We start from the raw sequence: 18,879 nt of genomic DNA, 5'->3' as shown, positions 1-18,879 counted from the left end.
AGTTGACCGTTTTGAAAAGAAAAGTCACACTATATAAAAAGTTTTGTTTTTGTCAGTTATTAAATACGGCGTTCAGGATGTAGAAACTACACGTGTACGATTTTCCTAAAATACATACATATAAAATTTGACAACAATCGGTCCAAATCGAAAAATTGGAAGATCAAAAAATTGAAACATTCCAAAATTGTAAAATTGAAGAACTAAAATTTATATTTGGAAAATAGAAAAATTGCAACCCGGAAAACTGAAATAAAGAAATGAAAACTTGAAGAACTGAAAAATTCAAGTCAAAAAACTGGTTTTACCAAAAAAGTTGTATAGAGACGAAAGAAGTTCTGTCGAAATACCCTCGACAAATTTTTTACTTATTAATTATAAAGATATCGATTTAATTTTTCAATTTTTCGATATTTAATTTACCAATTTTCCGAGTTTTCAATGTTATATTTTTCGACTTTACAATTTTCACGTTTCTACAATTTTTCGAGTTTACAATTTATGGATTTCCCAAATTTTCGATTCGATTCGTTTTTTCTGCATTTTTAATTTTAAAAAATTCCGAAAATTGAAATGTTGAAAAATTGTGAAATCGAAAAAATGAAAAATCAGGAAATCGAAAATTCAAAAAGTCGAAAAATCTAAAAATTGAAAAATCCCAAAACTGAAATGTCGAAAAATTGGGAAATAAAAAATTTGAAAACCCGCAAAAACGAAAATCAAAAAATCAAAAACCGAGAAATTGAAGCATCAAAACATCGAGAAATCTAGAAACGTCGACAAATCGAGAAATCGAAACAGTCCAAAATCGAAAAAACTGAAAAATCTAAAATCGACAAGTCGAAAAATCGAAAGATCGAGGAATCGAAACACCAAAAAATTCAAAAATTCGGAAAATTGAAAAAATGGATATCGATAATTTTTCAATTTTTCGATCTTCGATGTTAAGTTTTTTGACTTTACAATTTTCACGATTCTATAATTTTTCGATTCAATTCGTTATCACTTCTTTCCAATTTTTGGATTCTTTAATTTTTTTCGATTATTAGTTTTTCAATGTTTCGGTTTTCCGTTTCATCAATTCCTCGATTTGCAATTTTTCAATTTTCCACTTGTTTCGATTATTCAGTTTTTTTCCGATTTCTTCGTTTTTCGATTCTTCAATTTTTCCATTTTTCAACTTTTCGAATAAAAAATTGGAAAACTGGAAATCAAAAACTTCAAAAAAAAAACTGGAAAACGGAAAAATTAAAATTCGAGAAACTTAAAAATCGAAAAATGAAAAATTACATATATGGAAAAATTGAAAAATTGCAAATCGAAAAATTGAGAAAACGAAAATTGAAAAATTTTTAAGACGAGAAGTCACAAGAACGAAAAATTATGAAAATGAAACATTGAAAAATGGAAAAACTTAAAATTAAATAAAATATACAAATGAAAAATTGTGATATCAAAAAATGGGTTGAAGGTGAACAAATCCAGATTATTTATTTTTATGGTAATCACACAGACGGAAACGGAAGACCTATTTCATCGTATTCTAAGGGTCATAAAAGGTCACGAAAACAAGAAAGTAGGGAGTCGGTGTATTAATAATTGGTTTTTAGATTAAAAAAGTCGTTTCCATTTTAAATATTCGTCGAAAAAGCAGCGATTAAAAATATACACACATTAGTTTCATAAACGCGAGCTTCTTGAAAAAAAAAATGCGCAAATTCTCAAATTTAAAGCCGCAATTTTCTTTATCTTACTTTATAACTACAATAACTGCAACAAATAACACTTCCACGAGGTCGATTCTCCCGACTGTAGAAAGTTAAAGGGTAACAAAATTTTAAGCTTCCCGATGCTCATTTCTAAGCGACGGAGGTCGTGATGGAACGACATAAACGTTTTTATTATTTCATTAAACGCGATTTACTGAAAATGTATGTGTGATGAATAATTTATTTGTGTGTGAGTAAAATTTTTACGGTAAATAAAGTACGCTTTAGAGTGGTGAAACTGAGTGGTAAACATCAATCGAACTGGTAAATATAAAAGAACGTGAACACTTACTCATCGAGACCGTGTAATCCCAGCTTTCGGAGTCATTTTTGTGTACGTTGAGTTTTTCAGGCTGAAACAAAAGAGAAATCATGAATGGACATGTGTTTACGATTTTTTCTCCCGCTGAAAATTTCTAATAACTGCACGTTTATTTTTACGTTCCGTCGACAAAGACATACGTAAATAAACGTCCGCCTCCGTCCTAATGGAAGACTCACGTGATCGAGCTTATTCCGTCAGTTTATAGCTAAATTACCGAATTTAAACATCACATTTGTGCCGGCGACGATAAACCCGTCTTCGCGTTTGATTACAAATTACAAAATTAGCATAGTCGCAGACAAGAATTTAAATTATGCCCATGATCAAATGTACATTATGCTGGTTGAATAATTTCACTTGCGATTCGTAATTTTCCCCCATAGTAAAATTTACGAACGTCGAGCGGCTCGTAAAAGCCGCTTTATTTTAGGAAACTGAGTCGTGTTATGTTAATAACAAAACCATCAAGTTACGTATTAATTCGAAACTGCCGCAACATGATGGAAGTACGGACGGGGTTGGAATGAACGACCGGAGTTTCGGATGAGTCCAATTCCCGTCTAAAATGGTACGTTTTATTGCGGTTTGTTTAATAACGCCGAATCTAGGAAATTAATGCGGGTCAGAACTATTAAAATGCGTACATCGGAAACCGCGCTCGGGGGCGGCGGGCGCGAAAACGATGTGGTTTTTCCACGAAACGTAAACATCGCGTAGGGATGAAATTTCGGCAATAATTAATTTGCGATTAAAATTACATTTAATGGCATCAATATTGGCATGGGGTTTGGGCTATTAAGGGGATTTATTGCACTGCTGGCGATGCAGTTTAGTACATTCACTAATTTTTAATGAATAACTATAATTACCATTCATGATGATTCAGATCAATGAATTTTTGCCCGGCAGGTGCCTGGCAGTGTTAGTGCAATGTTTGCTGCTACCCACATCAATGTCCAAATAATTGCTGGATTTAAAACATTAAATAGTGTAGGATGAAGATAGACGGAAAATGAGGGTCAAGGTGGCTTTTGTTGCGTTAAAATGGTAAAAGCTCAGTTGACCTCCAGGCGTACGTAAAGTGTCAAATTAAAAATTCTAAACTTTTCAATGTCATCTAAATAATGCTAAAAATATGTACCAAATATCAAAACAAAAATATAATAATGTAACCTAGTTTTACTATTATGTGACAAATTTTGTTGTGATTGACATTTGGAGAGTTCCCTACTCTCGATTGACACAAATCTGTCACGTTTGGGTGTGATTTTTCACCTGATAACACTTTTCAATTAAGTACATGTTTTGGTATGTTTGAATATAAAATCTGTTTTTCGCTGATAATGTCACGTTAGATAGGAAAAAGTTGTGGTGATGAAAACAATAGACCACGAACCCATTTACTAAAAAAAGTCATAAAATGTCCTGTCAACTTCATTTAATTTTTGGTTCCCGTGATCAAATTTATTTCAGAAAAAATGCTTAACATTTGATGACTAAAAACCTCCATATCACATTCGAACGTGTGTGAGTTTCGCATTAGTAGTCCGAAGTCAAAGAATTTAAGCGATATGCTAACGCGAAAATTTGGATGCCTCGGGGAAAATCTCAAGGCGAATTCATAAACAACAAATACAAAAGTATGTTATTTTATAAAATTTAAATCCTTCTTACTATGAAAAATTTTGAAGCAATGTCATTATATTGTTGGTGAAGACGACTAGGCAAATTTTGATTAGCGTTTTACCATCTAGACGATATTCCTAACAAGCATATAAAATTTGACAACAATCGGTCTAGTAGTTTCGGACATAATCTATTTAATATTTAGGGGATCGAATTTGCGGCCTTGGCGTTATAGTGATTGGTTAACGTTATGTAATATATATTTTGGAAATTTCATTCTACCCTATAAAATTTTATTCGCAATAACAAGTCGGACAGATGTTAGAAAGCAGAATAATCCAGATCCGGACAGGGACCATAGTTACTCAGGAACGAAAATGACCATTATTTTATGAGTACAACTACCTGCTAAATGTTCTCCGACAAATTCGGGTGAGCTGGAGCGAGCCATAAATATTTCTTACCATTGTACTACTGTCCGTATCATTATTGTCAATCAAATTTTATAGGGTAGAATGAAATTTCCAAAACTATACAATGTTGTAATAAAATATTGATTTTTTTGCGAAAATTTAGACAGAAAGGTAAAAACCCAAAGCGGATTCATAAATCACAAATGGTTTTTATTTTATTTTTAAAATACATATAAAATTTCATAGTCATAGTTTGGGAAATTATTTGTCCAATAAAAATCGACACAAACAACAAAGAGATAGACATACAGGTAATAGTAAGATTAAAAAAATCCAAATATCAAAAAAAATTGTAAAATCGTAAAATCATAAACTGAAAAATAGCAAAATTTAAAAGTCCAAAAATTAAAAAATTTTAATTCGAAAAATGCATAAACCAAAAAATCGAAATATCGAGTGACCGAAACATCAAAAAATCGAAAAATCTAAATTTTAAAACTTCAAAAAACTAAAATATTGAGAAATTCAAATATTCTCGAAATTGAAATGTTGAAAAATTGTGAAATCTAAAGCGAGAAATCGAAAAATCATAAAAGTCTAAAAAGTTTAAAAATCGGAAAACCAAAATGTCGAGAAATCGAAAATTCGAAAAATTGAAATCTTAAAGAATTGGGAAATCAAAGTATGAAGAAATCGTAAAATCCAAATATTGAACATGTGATTTTTTAAAAATTTGAAAAACTCAAGACTCAAAAAAATGAAAAATCAAAAGAACGAGAAATGGAGAAATTGAAAAATCAAGAAATGAAAAATTGACAAACTGAAAAATCGACAAATTAAAAACCTGAAAACTGAAATGTCGAAAAATTGGGAAATCAAAAAATCGGCAACCGTAAAATTGAGAAATCAAAAAACCGAGAAATCGAAATATCAAAACATCGAAAAATTGAAAAATTAAAACAGAAGGAATCGTAAAACTAAAAAATTGAAAAATCAAAAAACCGAAAAATAGAAAAATCGAAAAACCGAAAAGTCGAAAACCCGAAAGATTGAAAAATAGAATCATGAAACTGAAAAAAGCAAAATTTTAAAATTCGGAAAACTGAAAAACTAAAAAACCAAAACACCGAAAAAATAGAGCCGAAAAATCGAAAAATTGGGCAACAGAAACACTGAAAAATTGTCACATCAGGACATCGAAACATAAAAGGATCGGGAAATGAGGAATCTAAAAGCCAAGAAGTCAAAAATTCCAGAAATCGATATTGCCCAAAATCGAAAATTAAAAACTGAAAAATTGAAAAATCGAGAAATGGAACAATCGAATAATTGAAAAAAATTTCAATTAACTGAGAAATCAAAACATAAAAAAATTGAAAAATCTTACTTAAAAATTTGGAAAATTGAAAAATTGGACAATCGAAAAATAGAAAATCAAGGAACTGAAAAATTGAAAAATCAAAAAACCGAAAAATTTAAAAATTTAAAAACTGAAAATTTGATCAATCGAAATTTCAAAAAATTTTAAAATTCGAAAAATTGAAAAACCGAAAAGTCGAAAACCCGAAAGATTGAAAAATAAAATCATGAAACTGAGAAAACTAAAATTCAAAAATTCGGAAAATTGAAAAACTGAAAACCAAAACACCGAAAAAATTAAAAGCCGAAAAATCGAAAGACTGGGAAATAGAAACATTGAAAAATTGAAACATCAGGAAATCGAAACATGAAAAGATCGAGAAATCGAGAAATCTAAAAGTAGAGAAGTCAAAAATTTTAGAAATCGATTTACCCAAAATAAGAAATTAAAATCTGAAAAATTGAAAAATCGGGAAATGGGACAATCGAACAATCGAAACGTCGAAATCTCAATAAACCGGGAAATCGAAACATTAAAAATCGAAAAATATAACATTTAAAAATGTGGAAAACCGAAAAATAAAAAAATTAAGAAACCTAAAAACTTAAAAATCAGTCAATTAAAATATCGAAAAATCGAAACATTTAAAATCCCAAAATATAAAATTAAAAAAATTTAATCACAAAAAAAATTCCAGTAATCGAAAAATCGAATAAGCTGAGAAAATGAAGAAGCCAAATATGTATCAAAAAATCCCAAAACTCAAATAGGGAAAAATTAAAAAATCGAAAAACTGGGAAATAAAAACACTGAAAAATTGAATCAGGATATCGAAACATGAAAAGATCCGGAAATTGAGAAATCTAAAAGTCGAGAAGTCAAAAATCCCCGAAATGGATATTGCCCAAAATCGAAAATTAAAAACAGAAAAATTGAAAAATCGGGAAATAAAACAATTGAATAATCGAAACGTCTAAATGTCAATAAATCGAGAAATCAAAACATTACAAAATTGAAAAATCTAACATTCAAAAATGTGGAAAAACGAAAAATAGAAAAATCAAGGAACTAAAAAATTGAAAAATCAGTAAATAAAAATTTCGAAAAATTGAAAAATTGAAAAATCGAGAAATCGAAACATCAAAAAAAAACGAAAAACTGTAACATTTAAAATCACAAAATTTAAAAATTTTAAAAAGTAATGACGAAAAAATCAAGAAATCGAAAAATCGATAAGCTGAAAAATTGAGGAAGCCCCAAAGTGAAACACGGAAAAATTAAAAATTCCAGAAATCGAAAACCGAAAAGTCGAAAACCCGAAAGATTGAGAAACAGAATCATCATGAAGCTGAAAAAACTAAAATTTTAAAATTGAAAAACTGAAAAACCGCGACACGGATAAAATGAAAAGCTGAAAAATCGAAAAATCGAAACATGAAAAGATTAGGGAAGTTGAGAAGTCAAAAATTTCAGAAATCGATATTGGTCAAAATCGAAAATTAAAAAAAGAAAAATTGAAAAATCAGGAAATGGAACAATCGAATAATCAAAACGTCGAAATCTGAATAAATTGAGAAATCAAAACATAAAAAAATTGAAAAATCTAACATTTAAAATCGCAAAATGTAAAAATTAAAATTTTGAATCACTGAAAAATCGATAAGTTGAAAAACTGATGAAGCCAAATATTAAAAAATTTTAAACTGAAACACGGAGAAATTAAAATATCGAAAATTCGAAAAACCGGAAAACCGAAAATTTAAAAAATCAAAACATCAAAGAACCTGAAAAATGAAAAACTTGAAAAATCGAAAAACTAAAGAATTGAAAAACTGAAAAATCGAAAGTTGAGAAACCGAAACATCGAAAAGTCGGGAAATCGAGAAATGGAAAAATCAAAGAATCGAAAAATCGAGAAATCAAAAAGTATAAAAATCGATTAATCGACAAATCAAAAAATAGAAAATTTATAAATCAAACGCCAAAAATTAACGAACTGGTCGAAGGTTATTTCGACAGAACTTTCCTCGCCCCTGAAGTACAGTTCAACAAATCCAGCTTTTTCTAAAAATTATAAGATTTTCAAAGTTAAATTGCAAAATGTTGTTATACAATTTTGATTATTTTTTCCAAAAATCTGGATATCCAGAGCGAAAAGTCAACATGAATTAGTAGACCACAAATCCAGGAGTACCTTATTTTATAAAATTTAAACAAGTGTGGAAAAGAACCAATACAAAATTGTGCGAATCGTTTTTTTTTTGCTCCCCATCATATCCTCAACATGATGTATATTATAAACATAAGAAACAAAATACGGAAAAAATGTAAATAAAATAAATATTGAGTGATGCGATGAAATTCAAACACAAGATAAGAGCAGTCTATGTTGACGTAGGTACATTTTTTATAATGCGCACTTAATAACAGAGGTTTTACATAAAAAAAAAACAAGATAAAATGCTCGAAAAACATAATAAATATAAACTTAAATCCAAATAATAATTTTCCAAAAAAATCCCAAGACACATTTTTTGTAGACAATTTTCCCCACCACGTACCTCCACCAACCCAAAACCCATTAAATCCCGAAACCGCATAACTCAGCCCGCCCGCCCGCCACAACATAACCCAATTTTTCCTCCGCCGGAGCGAATTCCACAAACAATGCTCCCTCACCACCTTGAATAGACGATTTTAATCCTGCCACAGCATAACTTATCGGCATGTAAAGCCTTCCCTGCATAATCCCACCATTCACGGCGTGTATCTTTGGGACTAATCCAACGAACACAATGCCAAAATCACCATCCCCGCTCGTTTCGAAAGCAATTACAGTAAAAAATGGCGCTAATTTCTCGTGCGGATGGCACAGATGTCGCCCCAGAACCATGCCAAACAAGCTGCCTTTTTTTGGCAATACCGCCAAAAAAACATCACAAGCCCGCGAAAAATGCCACCGGCCGCTCTAATTGGCGTGAAATGAATGCGGCCAAATTTAAAAGTCGAATCTATCTTTGGGTGGAATATGTGTGTCACAAACATGATCTTTTTTAAATGACGTCATCAACTCTCCGGAGAGGGTGTAACACAATGTTGTTTGAAACAGCTTACACCCGTGATGCCGAAGCGAGCGATCGATGCGTTTTAAAAATTCAGCACCATAGTTCGTTACTAAAATCGGAAATGACGTACTGGAAGATTAATTTAATTTATGGATGAGTCCCATTGTCATACATATTTAAACCACAAGACGAAAATAAACTGGTGAACGTAAACAGTGATTTCCAGCGTGCTAATCTACAATCGTTTCTGAGAATGGTTTCAATAGGAGAATGTAGTAATACACTGTGTTAAACCTAAAGGAGCAAACTTAGAACGTTGAAAATTTATCGATCGTGGCCGTGATACGACCGAAAGAATACTGTAAGCTGAAGAACAAATTTTGGAACGCGTCGAAGAAGAGCCCGACATCATCACGACAAGGCACATATCCATACCACGTTCAAAAAGTGCAAGCTTTTTTTAGTGGTATCAAAAATTTCAAAATAACCAAACGGACATGCAGACGGACGGAAAGCGCGAAATTGTTGCGACATTTCACCGAAAAGCGCCTGAAAAATGATGTAACATTAATCATCCGAGGCGATGATGTGTCGAGTAATTAACAAATAATACCTTTGTAATCCCGCTGGTACATAAAGCGTCGGAACTAGCTCAAATTTAACGCTGCATCAACAAAACGTGTTCGTATCGCCATTATTTATTCTGTTGTAATAAAAAACAAAGAGTTCGTCATTACCTGAAACAAAACTGGAATAAAGCGTATTCCTTTTATTCGTCTCGCTTTGTCAAAATATTTGCAGAGGGCGTTTAAGCGAGAAAATCGAGCTGGAATCTGTTGTGGGGAGGAAAATGGAATGCGCTAGTAAAACATCATTATTTGACTGTCGGGCATATTTGCGGCATCATTTTTAAGCTAAATAAGACGTATGGGATCAGTGCGGCGTGAATCCTTTGATAAATGACAAATATTCCAGGCATCCAACGCCTTCGGCAGGAAACGGGCATACGTTTTCATTTAGCTAGTGCATGCAAGTCGAAATTAAAGCTACAAACGATCACGAATGTAACATATCATGATCCTGTTTCTGAGCAAGGCAAAAAATTACAAGGTCTTTAAAACGTCCGTCACAGTCATGCACTAATCATAAAGCTTTGATTTCGTTTTCATGATCAATTTCACTTGTTTCATAAGAATTCGTGATGTCATGGTGTAACAAATGACGCAACGAAAGAGACAAGGTGAAATGGTTATTGACCTTTTTACTTGATTTCACATGAGATTAACATGTGCCAATTAAACGGTCAATTTTCGCTCGTGCCAACGCCACCACGTGTTATGACTGATTATATGCCTCAGGTTTTACAAAATTGCGACTTTGCGGACGTTAGATAATCAAAGTCTGTCGCAACACAACAAAACAGTATTGTGTAAACTGAATTTATTAACAATTCATTAATTCATAGTTTTGTTGTGTCGGGTTTCATATTTACGCGTATTTAAATAAATTATGGCTTCTTTCAGAACGCTTCAATGATGATTTTTGCCGCCTCGTCGAAATAAGAATTATAGTCGAATTGTCAGGGTGAAGTTTTGTGGTGGGTGGTCACTATAAAGATAAACGTACATTTTCAGGCACCGCACACTGAGCCAGTATGGTGAAAAATAATGAAAACTTATTTCATTCATGGTTTTATATTGCGATTCTTGAAATAACAAACTGGCCATAAAATAAAATTCGCGATGTAAGATTTACAGCGGCACAATAAACGACGGGTTTTATTATTTCTCGACCATTTTTCAGTTCCCGGTAATCATTCGACCACAACGTAATAAATAACACGGTCACTTATTTGATGTCAAAGCTTAAACCGAAACTTGACACCTAACAGAAAGAAATAAAAAAAATTAAACACACTCCTCGCGACTTCCAAGACATTTTTCAATAATCTACTCAAAAAAAAAAAAAATAGAAAAAGCGCCAAATGTCGAAAGGAATTAACTACACATATTGCCACAGTTTGGTCAGCGCAGACTATTCACGTCGAGTAACTATTTCCGTTCTCGCTAATAAAACATATTATTATTATTACAGAAATTTCTAGTCTCGACTGTTCGGTTCTAACGAAATAAGTTTTACTTGGTTCCAGCAGAAAGTGTTTATTATTGAATGCAAAATCAGCGGTAGACAACAGATTTGTTGCGGCACCATAAAATTAATATACTATGAATTGTATGGTGCATATTAATATTTACTTACATATTTCTAACTTTTTACTTCCCGGGCGTAAGCTAAGGAAGTATTGTAAACGAGTCCATCGGGCGACTGGCTACTCTCATGTTTTCTCGACGTTTCATAACCCCAAGAGTACGAAAAATAGGTCTCCCATTTCCGTCTGTCTGTCGATATTGATCAGAGAAATAATATCCGAAATTACTGGCCGATCGTTGTCAAATTTTGTATGTATGATGTTTGCAAAACTCATTTAAATTAAAGTTGTAGAAGAATTTACAATTTGGCTTTGAAATTGCAAACGTCTTAAAGTTCTCGAAAACATGGTAAATCGTTAATCAAAATTTGTCCTCTAAAAATTGATGACGTCGTCTTACAACTCCGAATACATGTTATTTAACTGTTGAAAAGTAACATAGTCGAGAATTTGTGGTACGTGTTGAATTTTTAGCCTATACATAGAGAGTTTTGAGGAAAAATCAATATCGTACGATTGTTCGTTTTCTCAATTTTTCAATTTTCTCATTTTTCAATTTCGCGATTTTCCAAATTTTCGATTTTTTGATTTTCCAACATTTCAGTTTTACAATTTTTCAATTTTTGGAGTTTCTAAATTTTCTATTTCTCGTTTTCTCAATTTCTCGATTTATCGATTTTACCTTTAGATTTCTCGGTGTTTCGACTTTTTGATTTAAACCCTTCCCGAATTCTTGACTTTTCAATGTTTCTATTTCTAGATCTATCGAGATTTTCATGTTCCGATTTTTCGACTGTTCAATTTTTCGATTTATCGACTTTTTCAACATTTACGTTTTTGGATTTTTCAGTTTTTCGATTCATCAATTTTTTGCTTTTTCATTTTTTCGATTTTTTGGATTTTTCGATTTTTTAATATTCCGTTTTCCTAATTGTTTAGTTTTTTGATAATCAAATTTTTCGATTTTTCGAATTTTCAATTTCTCAACATCTTCGTTTCTGATTTTTAAAATTTTTTGTTTTGCCACTTTTTCAATTGTTGGTGGTTCTAAATTTTCCATTTCTCGTTTTCTCATCTTTTAAATCTTTTAAATTTTTGGAATTTGAGTTCGATATTTCAGTTTTTCATTTTATCGATTTTAATAATTTTTCGATTTGATATTCGGATGTTTCAATTTTTTAATTTTTCGTTGTTTCGGTTTTTCGATTGCTCGGTGTTTCGATTTTCCAATTACTATTTCCATGTTTCGATTTTTCAATTTTTGATTTTCCAATTATTATTTCCATGTTTCGATTGTTCAGTTTTAGATTTCCCAATTTTTTGACATTTACGTTTTGGGATTTTTCAGTTTTTCAGTTTTTCGATTCCTCAATTTTTCGATTTTCTAGATTTTAGATTTTTCGATTTCTCGTTTTTTGACTGTTCAGTTTTTAGATTTTTTAATATTCCGTTTTCCTAATTGTTTAATTTTCTAATAATCAAAATTTTCGATTTCTCGACATCTCTGTTTGCTAGTTTTAAAATGTTTCGATTTGTCACTTTTTCAATTTTTGGCGTTTCCAAATTTTCCATTTCTCGTTTTCTCAATTTACCCGTTTTTCGATTTTCCAATTATTATTATTCGATGTTTCGAGTTTCAAATTTTTTATTTTCCAATTTTTCGATATTTACGTTTTGGGATTTTTCAGTTTCTTCAGTTTTTCTATTCTTCAATTTTTCGATTTTGCCATTTTTTGATTTTTTAATATTCCGTTTGCCTAATAGTTTAATTTTTTTAATGAGCAAATTTTTCTATTTTTCAAATTTTCGATATCTCGACATTTCCGTTTTCGACTTTTAAAATTCTTCGACTCTCCGATTTTTCAACGATTGATTTTTGGAAATTTTTCAATTTTTCGATATTTTAATTTTTCAAAATTTTAAATTTTAGATGTTTCGAATTTTTGATCTTGGGATTGCTCGATCTTTCATTTGCCCGATTTTGCGACTTTTCGGATTTTGATTTTATGTTGTTTCAATTTTTTGATGCTTAAAATTTTTGATTCCTCAATTTTCCGAATTTTCGATTTTTCAACTTTCGATTTCCCAATTTTTCGATATTTACGCTTTGGGATTTTTGAGTTTTTCTGTTTTTCGATTTTTTAGATTTTAGTTTGTTTGATTTCTCGTTTTTTTGACTATTAAGTTTTCGAATTTTCCATTTTTTGATTTTTTAATGTTCCGTTTTCCTAATTGTTTAATTTTTAATAATCAAATTTTTCGATTTTTAGAATTTTCGATTTCTCGACATCCCTTTCGCATTTTAAAATTTTTCGACTATTCGATTTCTCGATTTTTTAACATGTGATTTTCGGGAATTTTTCAATTTTCCGATATTTTAATTTTTCGAATTTTTAAATTTTAGATTTTTCGATTTTGCGACTTTTCCGATTTCAATTTTGCGTTTTTCAATTTTTGGATGCTTAAAATTTTTTAGTTCAACTTTTCAGTTTTTCGAATCCTCATTTTGACAACCAAAATCGTAGGATTTTTCGTTTTCTCAATTTTCCGATTTTTGGATTTTACAACTTGCGGTTTCTCAATTTTTCGACATTTCAATTTTCGGATTTTGCAGTTTTTTGTTTCGATGTTTCGAGTTTTCAATTTTGCGATTTTTCGACTGTTGAATTTTTCAATTTATTGACATTTTCTATTTTAAATTTTGAATTTTGAATTTTTAGATATTTGATTTTCGCTTATTAAATTTTTCGATTTCACAATTTTTCGACAATTCGATATTCAGATTTTTCGACTATTCAATTTTTTCGATTTTTCAATTTTCAATTTTTGACGCGTCTAACTTTTCAGTTTTTCGCTTTCTTGATGTTTTTATATTAGTATTTCTCGATTTCTCCACTTTTAAATGTTTGGATTTGTCGAGTTCTCGATTTATCGATTTTTTTTTCAATTTTTTAGTTCTTCAGTTATTCGACTTCTCGGTTTTAGATTTTTAGGTTTTTAAAATTTTGGATTTTTCGATATTTCACTTTTACGTTTTTTTTTCCATAAGTACATTAATTTTTCATCATTTAAAACTTTTCGATTTCTCGATTTTTTTAACTTCTCGACGTTTTGATTTCTCGAACTTTTAATGTTTCGATTTTCGATTTTTAATTTTTCGAATTTCACTTCGATATTTCAGTTTTTGTTTTTTGAAATTTTTCCATTTCTCCATTTTTCAACGTTTGATTTTCGGGAATTTTTTAATTTTTCGATATTTTAATTTTTCGAATTTTTAAGTTTTACACTTTTCGATTTTTTGATGTTTTGATTGCTCGATCTTTCGGATTACATATTAAAATTCTGAAGTCGTAGATAAAATTTTCTACATTATAGTGCCCTAACACACTATTATCATATCGTATTAGTTACGAGAACGGAATAAATTTGACTTTTCCCACACATTTAAGCTACCTTATCGCACAAATGTTAATTACCGCAAATATGTAGATAAAACTTTCCGTACAGTTGGGCTAACGAACTTGTTACAGTCGTGTCAATTATAGTCAAGTAAGCTTATGAACAATTTCACACTCGGAGGTAATAATGCTTTTACTTCACTTGTAACAATTACTTTTCTATGACCACCATTTTTCAAGTTTCGGTTCTATAATAATAGACTTTTGCAACTATAATATAATTAACTATTCTGTCATGATAATATCTACAAAGCCTTGACCTTGATACTTGCTTCCACAGATCTAAAACCCTATAACCCAACTGAAAATTTCCCTTATCAAATCCGATTTCAACCAAACGTTTAATTTCAACTCGCTGTCATTTGCTCTTCCACAACAAACCACAAATTACCCACCCACCAGCGACTTCCTCGAGCACATGTTTTCACAACATCATAATTCAAATTAATATCTTTCACAGTGACAAGTTCACACCTTTCGCACACCGACAAATCAACTGCCGACACGTCGACTTTCGATTTTACAATAAATCCCGGTATTAAAATTACATTCCTCCCCGTACCTGTCCCTTTGACGGTAACAAACGAAATGCCTCTTTTCATCTCGAGTGTAAATATGAAATCGGTTCCGGTCAGGCGAGTCCTGGACAGCCGTTTTAGCAAAAGCGACAACCGCCCACCCCGGGCCGACGGAAGCGGCAAACGTGCGACAAAATACGAGGCACGTCCAGGAAAGACCGGGCTGACGTTACATACACACATTCTTCTTTGACCACCCCTCGTATTCGCTCTACCGCCACGCATCGCGTAAATCCACCGCGGCGTTTAATGCCACCCACACAATAATACCCTGCCTCGAAATGTTCATTAGCGCTGGCACTCAGCCAAGCCCAGCACAAGACGATAACTCAGAAAAAGATGGCAATGTCAATGAAACGCGCTATCTGCCTGGCTACCAGAAGAATTCACGTCGGCGAGGTCGTCGGGAAATGCAATGCCAACGGCATTTCAGCGCCGGACCGCAAGGTCGACACAGCAGGATTCACAGCGGCAGGATTCGCACCGCAGGTCTGATGTTCGCTGCAGAAGATCGTGTCACACACAAGAGCTAAACAATGCCAATTAAAAGTGTTTTACTGAGATTAAACGTGGAGAGTGAGTGTTGTACGGTAATGAGGTGCTGGTTTGTTTTTAACAAACAAAAACGGCTGCGAATGCTCAGGCGAAGTCTGCTTCATTTGCATAGTCGCTAGCGGAATGTGAGGACGCACGATGAATTTTATTAATTTTTAATTGGTGACGATGTTATTGGGGTATTGGTTAGGTCAAGCACGTAAACAATGTGACAAAGATGAACAGAAGATGAAAAAAAGTGAAGAAAAGGGAAAATTAAACGCAAAAACGGCTAAAGATTTCGACTAATAATTGCCAGCGTGTTAGTAGGTGCCTGGCGATTAATAGGACTGGATCCACAGGTGGGAATTTCAGAACTAATTGCTATTTTTGTCAATTTTTTAGTCATCACGGCAAATCGGGTCATCAAAATTTTTAAAATGAGAATCGTCTGTGACCTGTAGGTAATACATTTTTACATTTCCGTGATCTATAGGACTTTATATTTTCTGAGCATTTAAATGTTTTGATTTCCGTGTTTACCTTTTGCACATTTACTATCCCAGATTGATCCGTTCCTCACGAAGCAGACACGATTTATGATTGTTTACTTAAATAGTACAACATAAAGTCACGACGTCCCTCAAGGGTCAGATCTCAGGCCTACATTCTTCCTATTATGTATATTATGTGAGCGACAATTTACACCATATTTGTTCTATATCGTTTATCGAGGTTTTGAAAGTCTCTTGAATGTTTTATGTAATAACAATTGTGCGATAAAATTCAAAAAGAGTTTAATCGCTTCTCGTGACTGATGATTTAATTCTAAATATTATGTAAATCTGTTCGGTGTCTAGGTTAACAAAATCTTTCTTTAAATCTTTATTATCCATCGACAATTACTTGAAAAATTTTGTTGTATATATGACCTCTGGAGTTACTGTGAAGTTACCTCACTACTTCAAGCTACATAAAATTTGGACTCGGGCACCGTTGCTCTGATGTACGACGGCTACTGAAAAATTCCCGATTTCCAGATGGTCCGCCCCTGCCCCTGATGTCATGTTTTTGAAGTAATTTGAATGAACCTTGGGGATCTTTCTCTATCCTGTTTTAGAAGTAATTTGAAAGAATCTCGGGAATCCTTTGGATTTTGTTTTTGAAGTAGCGTAAACACATTTCGGGGACCCCTTTTGTTTTGTTTTTGAAGTCATTTGAAAAAATGATGGGAATCCATTGTCTTGTTTTTGAAGTACTTGGAAGAGTCTCAGGGGCCCCCTGCGTTTTGTTTTTGAAGTAGTTTAAAAGAATCTTGAGGACCGCTTGTGTATTTTTTTGAAGTAGTGTAAAAAAATCTGGGGAACCTCTTGTGTTTTGTTTTTGAAGTAATTTAAAAGAATCTCGCGCATCCCTTGTTTGGTTTTTGAAGTAATTTGAAAAAATCTCAGGGACCCATTGTGTTTTGTTTTTGAAGTAGTTTGACCGAATCTCAGGGATCCTTTGGGTCTTGCTTTTGAAGTGGTGTGAACGAATCTCGGGAACCCCTTGTGTTGTTTTTGAAGTAATTTGGAAGAATCTCGTGCATCCCTTGTTTAGTTTTTGGAGTAATTTAAAAGAATCTCGGGGACTCCTTGTGTATTTTTTTTAAGTAGTATAAAAAAATCTAGGAAACCCCTTGTGTTTTGTTTTTGAAGTAATTTGAAAAAATCTCGTGCATCCCTTGTTTGGTTTTTGAAGTAATTTGAGAGAGTCTCGTGCATCCCTTGTTTGGTTTTTGAAGTAATTTGGAAGAATCTCGTGCATCCCGTGTTTAGTTTTTTAAGTAGTTTAAAAGAATTTCGGGGACTTCTTGTGTATTTTTTTTGAAGTACATAGTATAAAAAAATCTAGGGAACACCTTGTGTTTTGTTTTTGAAGTAGTTTGACAGGATCTCGGGGTTCTTTTGGGTTTTGCTTTGGAAGGGGTGTGAACGAATCTCGGGAACCCCTTCTGTTTTGTTATTAAAGTAGTTTGAAAGAATCTTGAAGATCCCTTGTGTTCTTTTTGAAGTAATTTGGAAAAATCTCGGGGACCCCTTGTGTATTTTTTTGAAGTAGTATAAAAAAATCTAGGGAACCCCTTGTATTTTGTTTTTGAAGTAATTTGAAAGAATCTCGTGCATCCCTTGTTTGGTTTTTGAAGTAATTTGAAAGAGTCTCAGGGACTCATTGTCTTTTGTTTTTGAAGTAATTTGAGAGAATCTCGTGCATCCCTTGTTTGGTTTTTGAGGTAATTTGAAAGAATCTCAGGGTCCCATTGTGTTTTGTTTTTGAAGTAGTTTGACCGAATCTCGGGGATCCTCTGGGTCTTGCTTTTAAAGTTGTGTGAACGAATCTCGGGAACCCCTTTTGCTTTGTTTTTGAAGTAGTTTGAAATAATCTTGAAGATGCCTTGTGTTGTTTTTGAAGTAATTTGGAAGAATCTCGTGCATCCCTTGTTTAGTTTTTTAAGTAGTTTAAAAGAATCTCGGGGACTCCTTGTGTATTTTTTTTCTGAAGTAGTATAAAAAAATCTAGGGAACCCCTTACGTTTTGTTTTTGAAGTAATTTGTGCAGTGATTCATCTTTTGACTTTATGTGGTCTGAATGAAAGTGGATCCCACACTGAACAGAAATAAATTTAGTCCTTAGAACGAGAATAGCGTGGGTGGGTGGGTGGGGTTAGTACTTGATAAGATAAGACTGACTTTGGCAAATGGCATACCCTCTAAGAAAATAGTGGGTTTAGCACCTCCTAACATATGACTGATTTTGGCAGATGACACCCTTTCAGAAAATAGAGGGCGGGTGGGCGGGGCTAGTACTTGCTAAGATAAAACTAAACAAAATTAAAAGTAGTTACTAGAACGAAGAGGAGGCGAATAGGCGGGGCTATTCGTCGCTTATAAAGGACACTACAAAAAAAAAATAAACTTAGCGCCGCCCACCCACCCGTTTTCTCATTTTTTCTTACAAAATAAGAAATAAATCTTAAGGTAAATAGTATAACAAAAAAATTACTGCTAGGCTTTTTTTTCTTTTTTAACAGCGTCACTCTCATTCTACAGAAGGACATTAAATTTTTTTTTTAATCTCAGGAATCCCTTGTGTTTTGTTTTTGAAGTAGTTTTAAAAAATGTCGGGGACCCTTTTTGTCCTTTTTGAAGTAGTTTGAAAGAATCATGGAATCCCTTGTCTTGTTTTTGAAGTAATTTGAAAGAAAGTCGGAGTCCCATGACCCAGGGGCGAATTTTAGACATGCTAAACCAGCGCGGAAAATATTCAAGCCACTACTTGTAGGCTGAAATTTTAGTTCAATTAAAAGTATGACTATAAAATTTCGATTCGGGTAACGGCGTTCTGGTATACCATGGACCCATCCGATTATAGTAATTAGTGATATTTCTAAGATTACAGAATAATAAAAACATTAATGTAGTCTTTCAACATCAATGCTTATAGCCAAATTTTTCTAGCTACTTTTAGTAAACATAGTCAAAAATTTTTGTAGAAAATGTAGA

General features: G+C 32.4%; 1 protein-coding gene across 5 annotated transcripts in view; it reads right to left on the bottom strand.

The window, feature by feature from the left end:
• The window catches only part of LOC135127769 (heterogeneous nuclear ribonucleoprotein L), a 390,771-nt gene that overhangs the window by 259,635 nt on the left and 112,257 nt on the right, over window positions 1-18,879 (bottom strand). For 4 of the 5 annotated variants that reach the window (XM_064054374.1, XM_064054376.1, XM_064054375.1 and 1 more), the window contains one exon: window positions 2,062-2,122. In XM_064054374.1, the coding sequence (XP_063910444.1) occupies window positions 2,062-2,122 (61 nt within the window). Of the gene's footprint in view, window positions 1-2,061; window positions 2,123-18,879 lie in introns of those variants that run through there. The other variant, XM_064054378.1, reaches the window with a different exon arrangement.

This window comes from Zophobas morio, unplaced genomic scaffold (assembly GCF_036711695.1).
Source record: "Zophobas morio isolate AGI-343-1 ecotype UQ-CSIRO unplaced genomic scaffold, CSIRO_AGI_Zmor_V1 ptg000012l, whole genome shotgun sequence".
In the NCBI taxonomy this organism is placed as follows: Eukaryota; Metazoa; Arthropoda; class Insecta; order Coleoptera; family Tenebrionidae; genus Zophobas; species Zophobas morio.
This window is presented reverse-complemented; position numbering and strand designations above follow the sequence as displayed.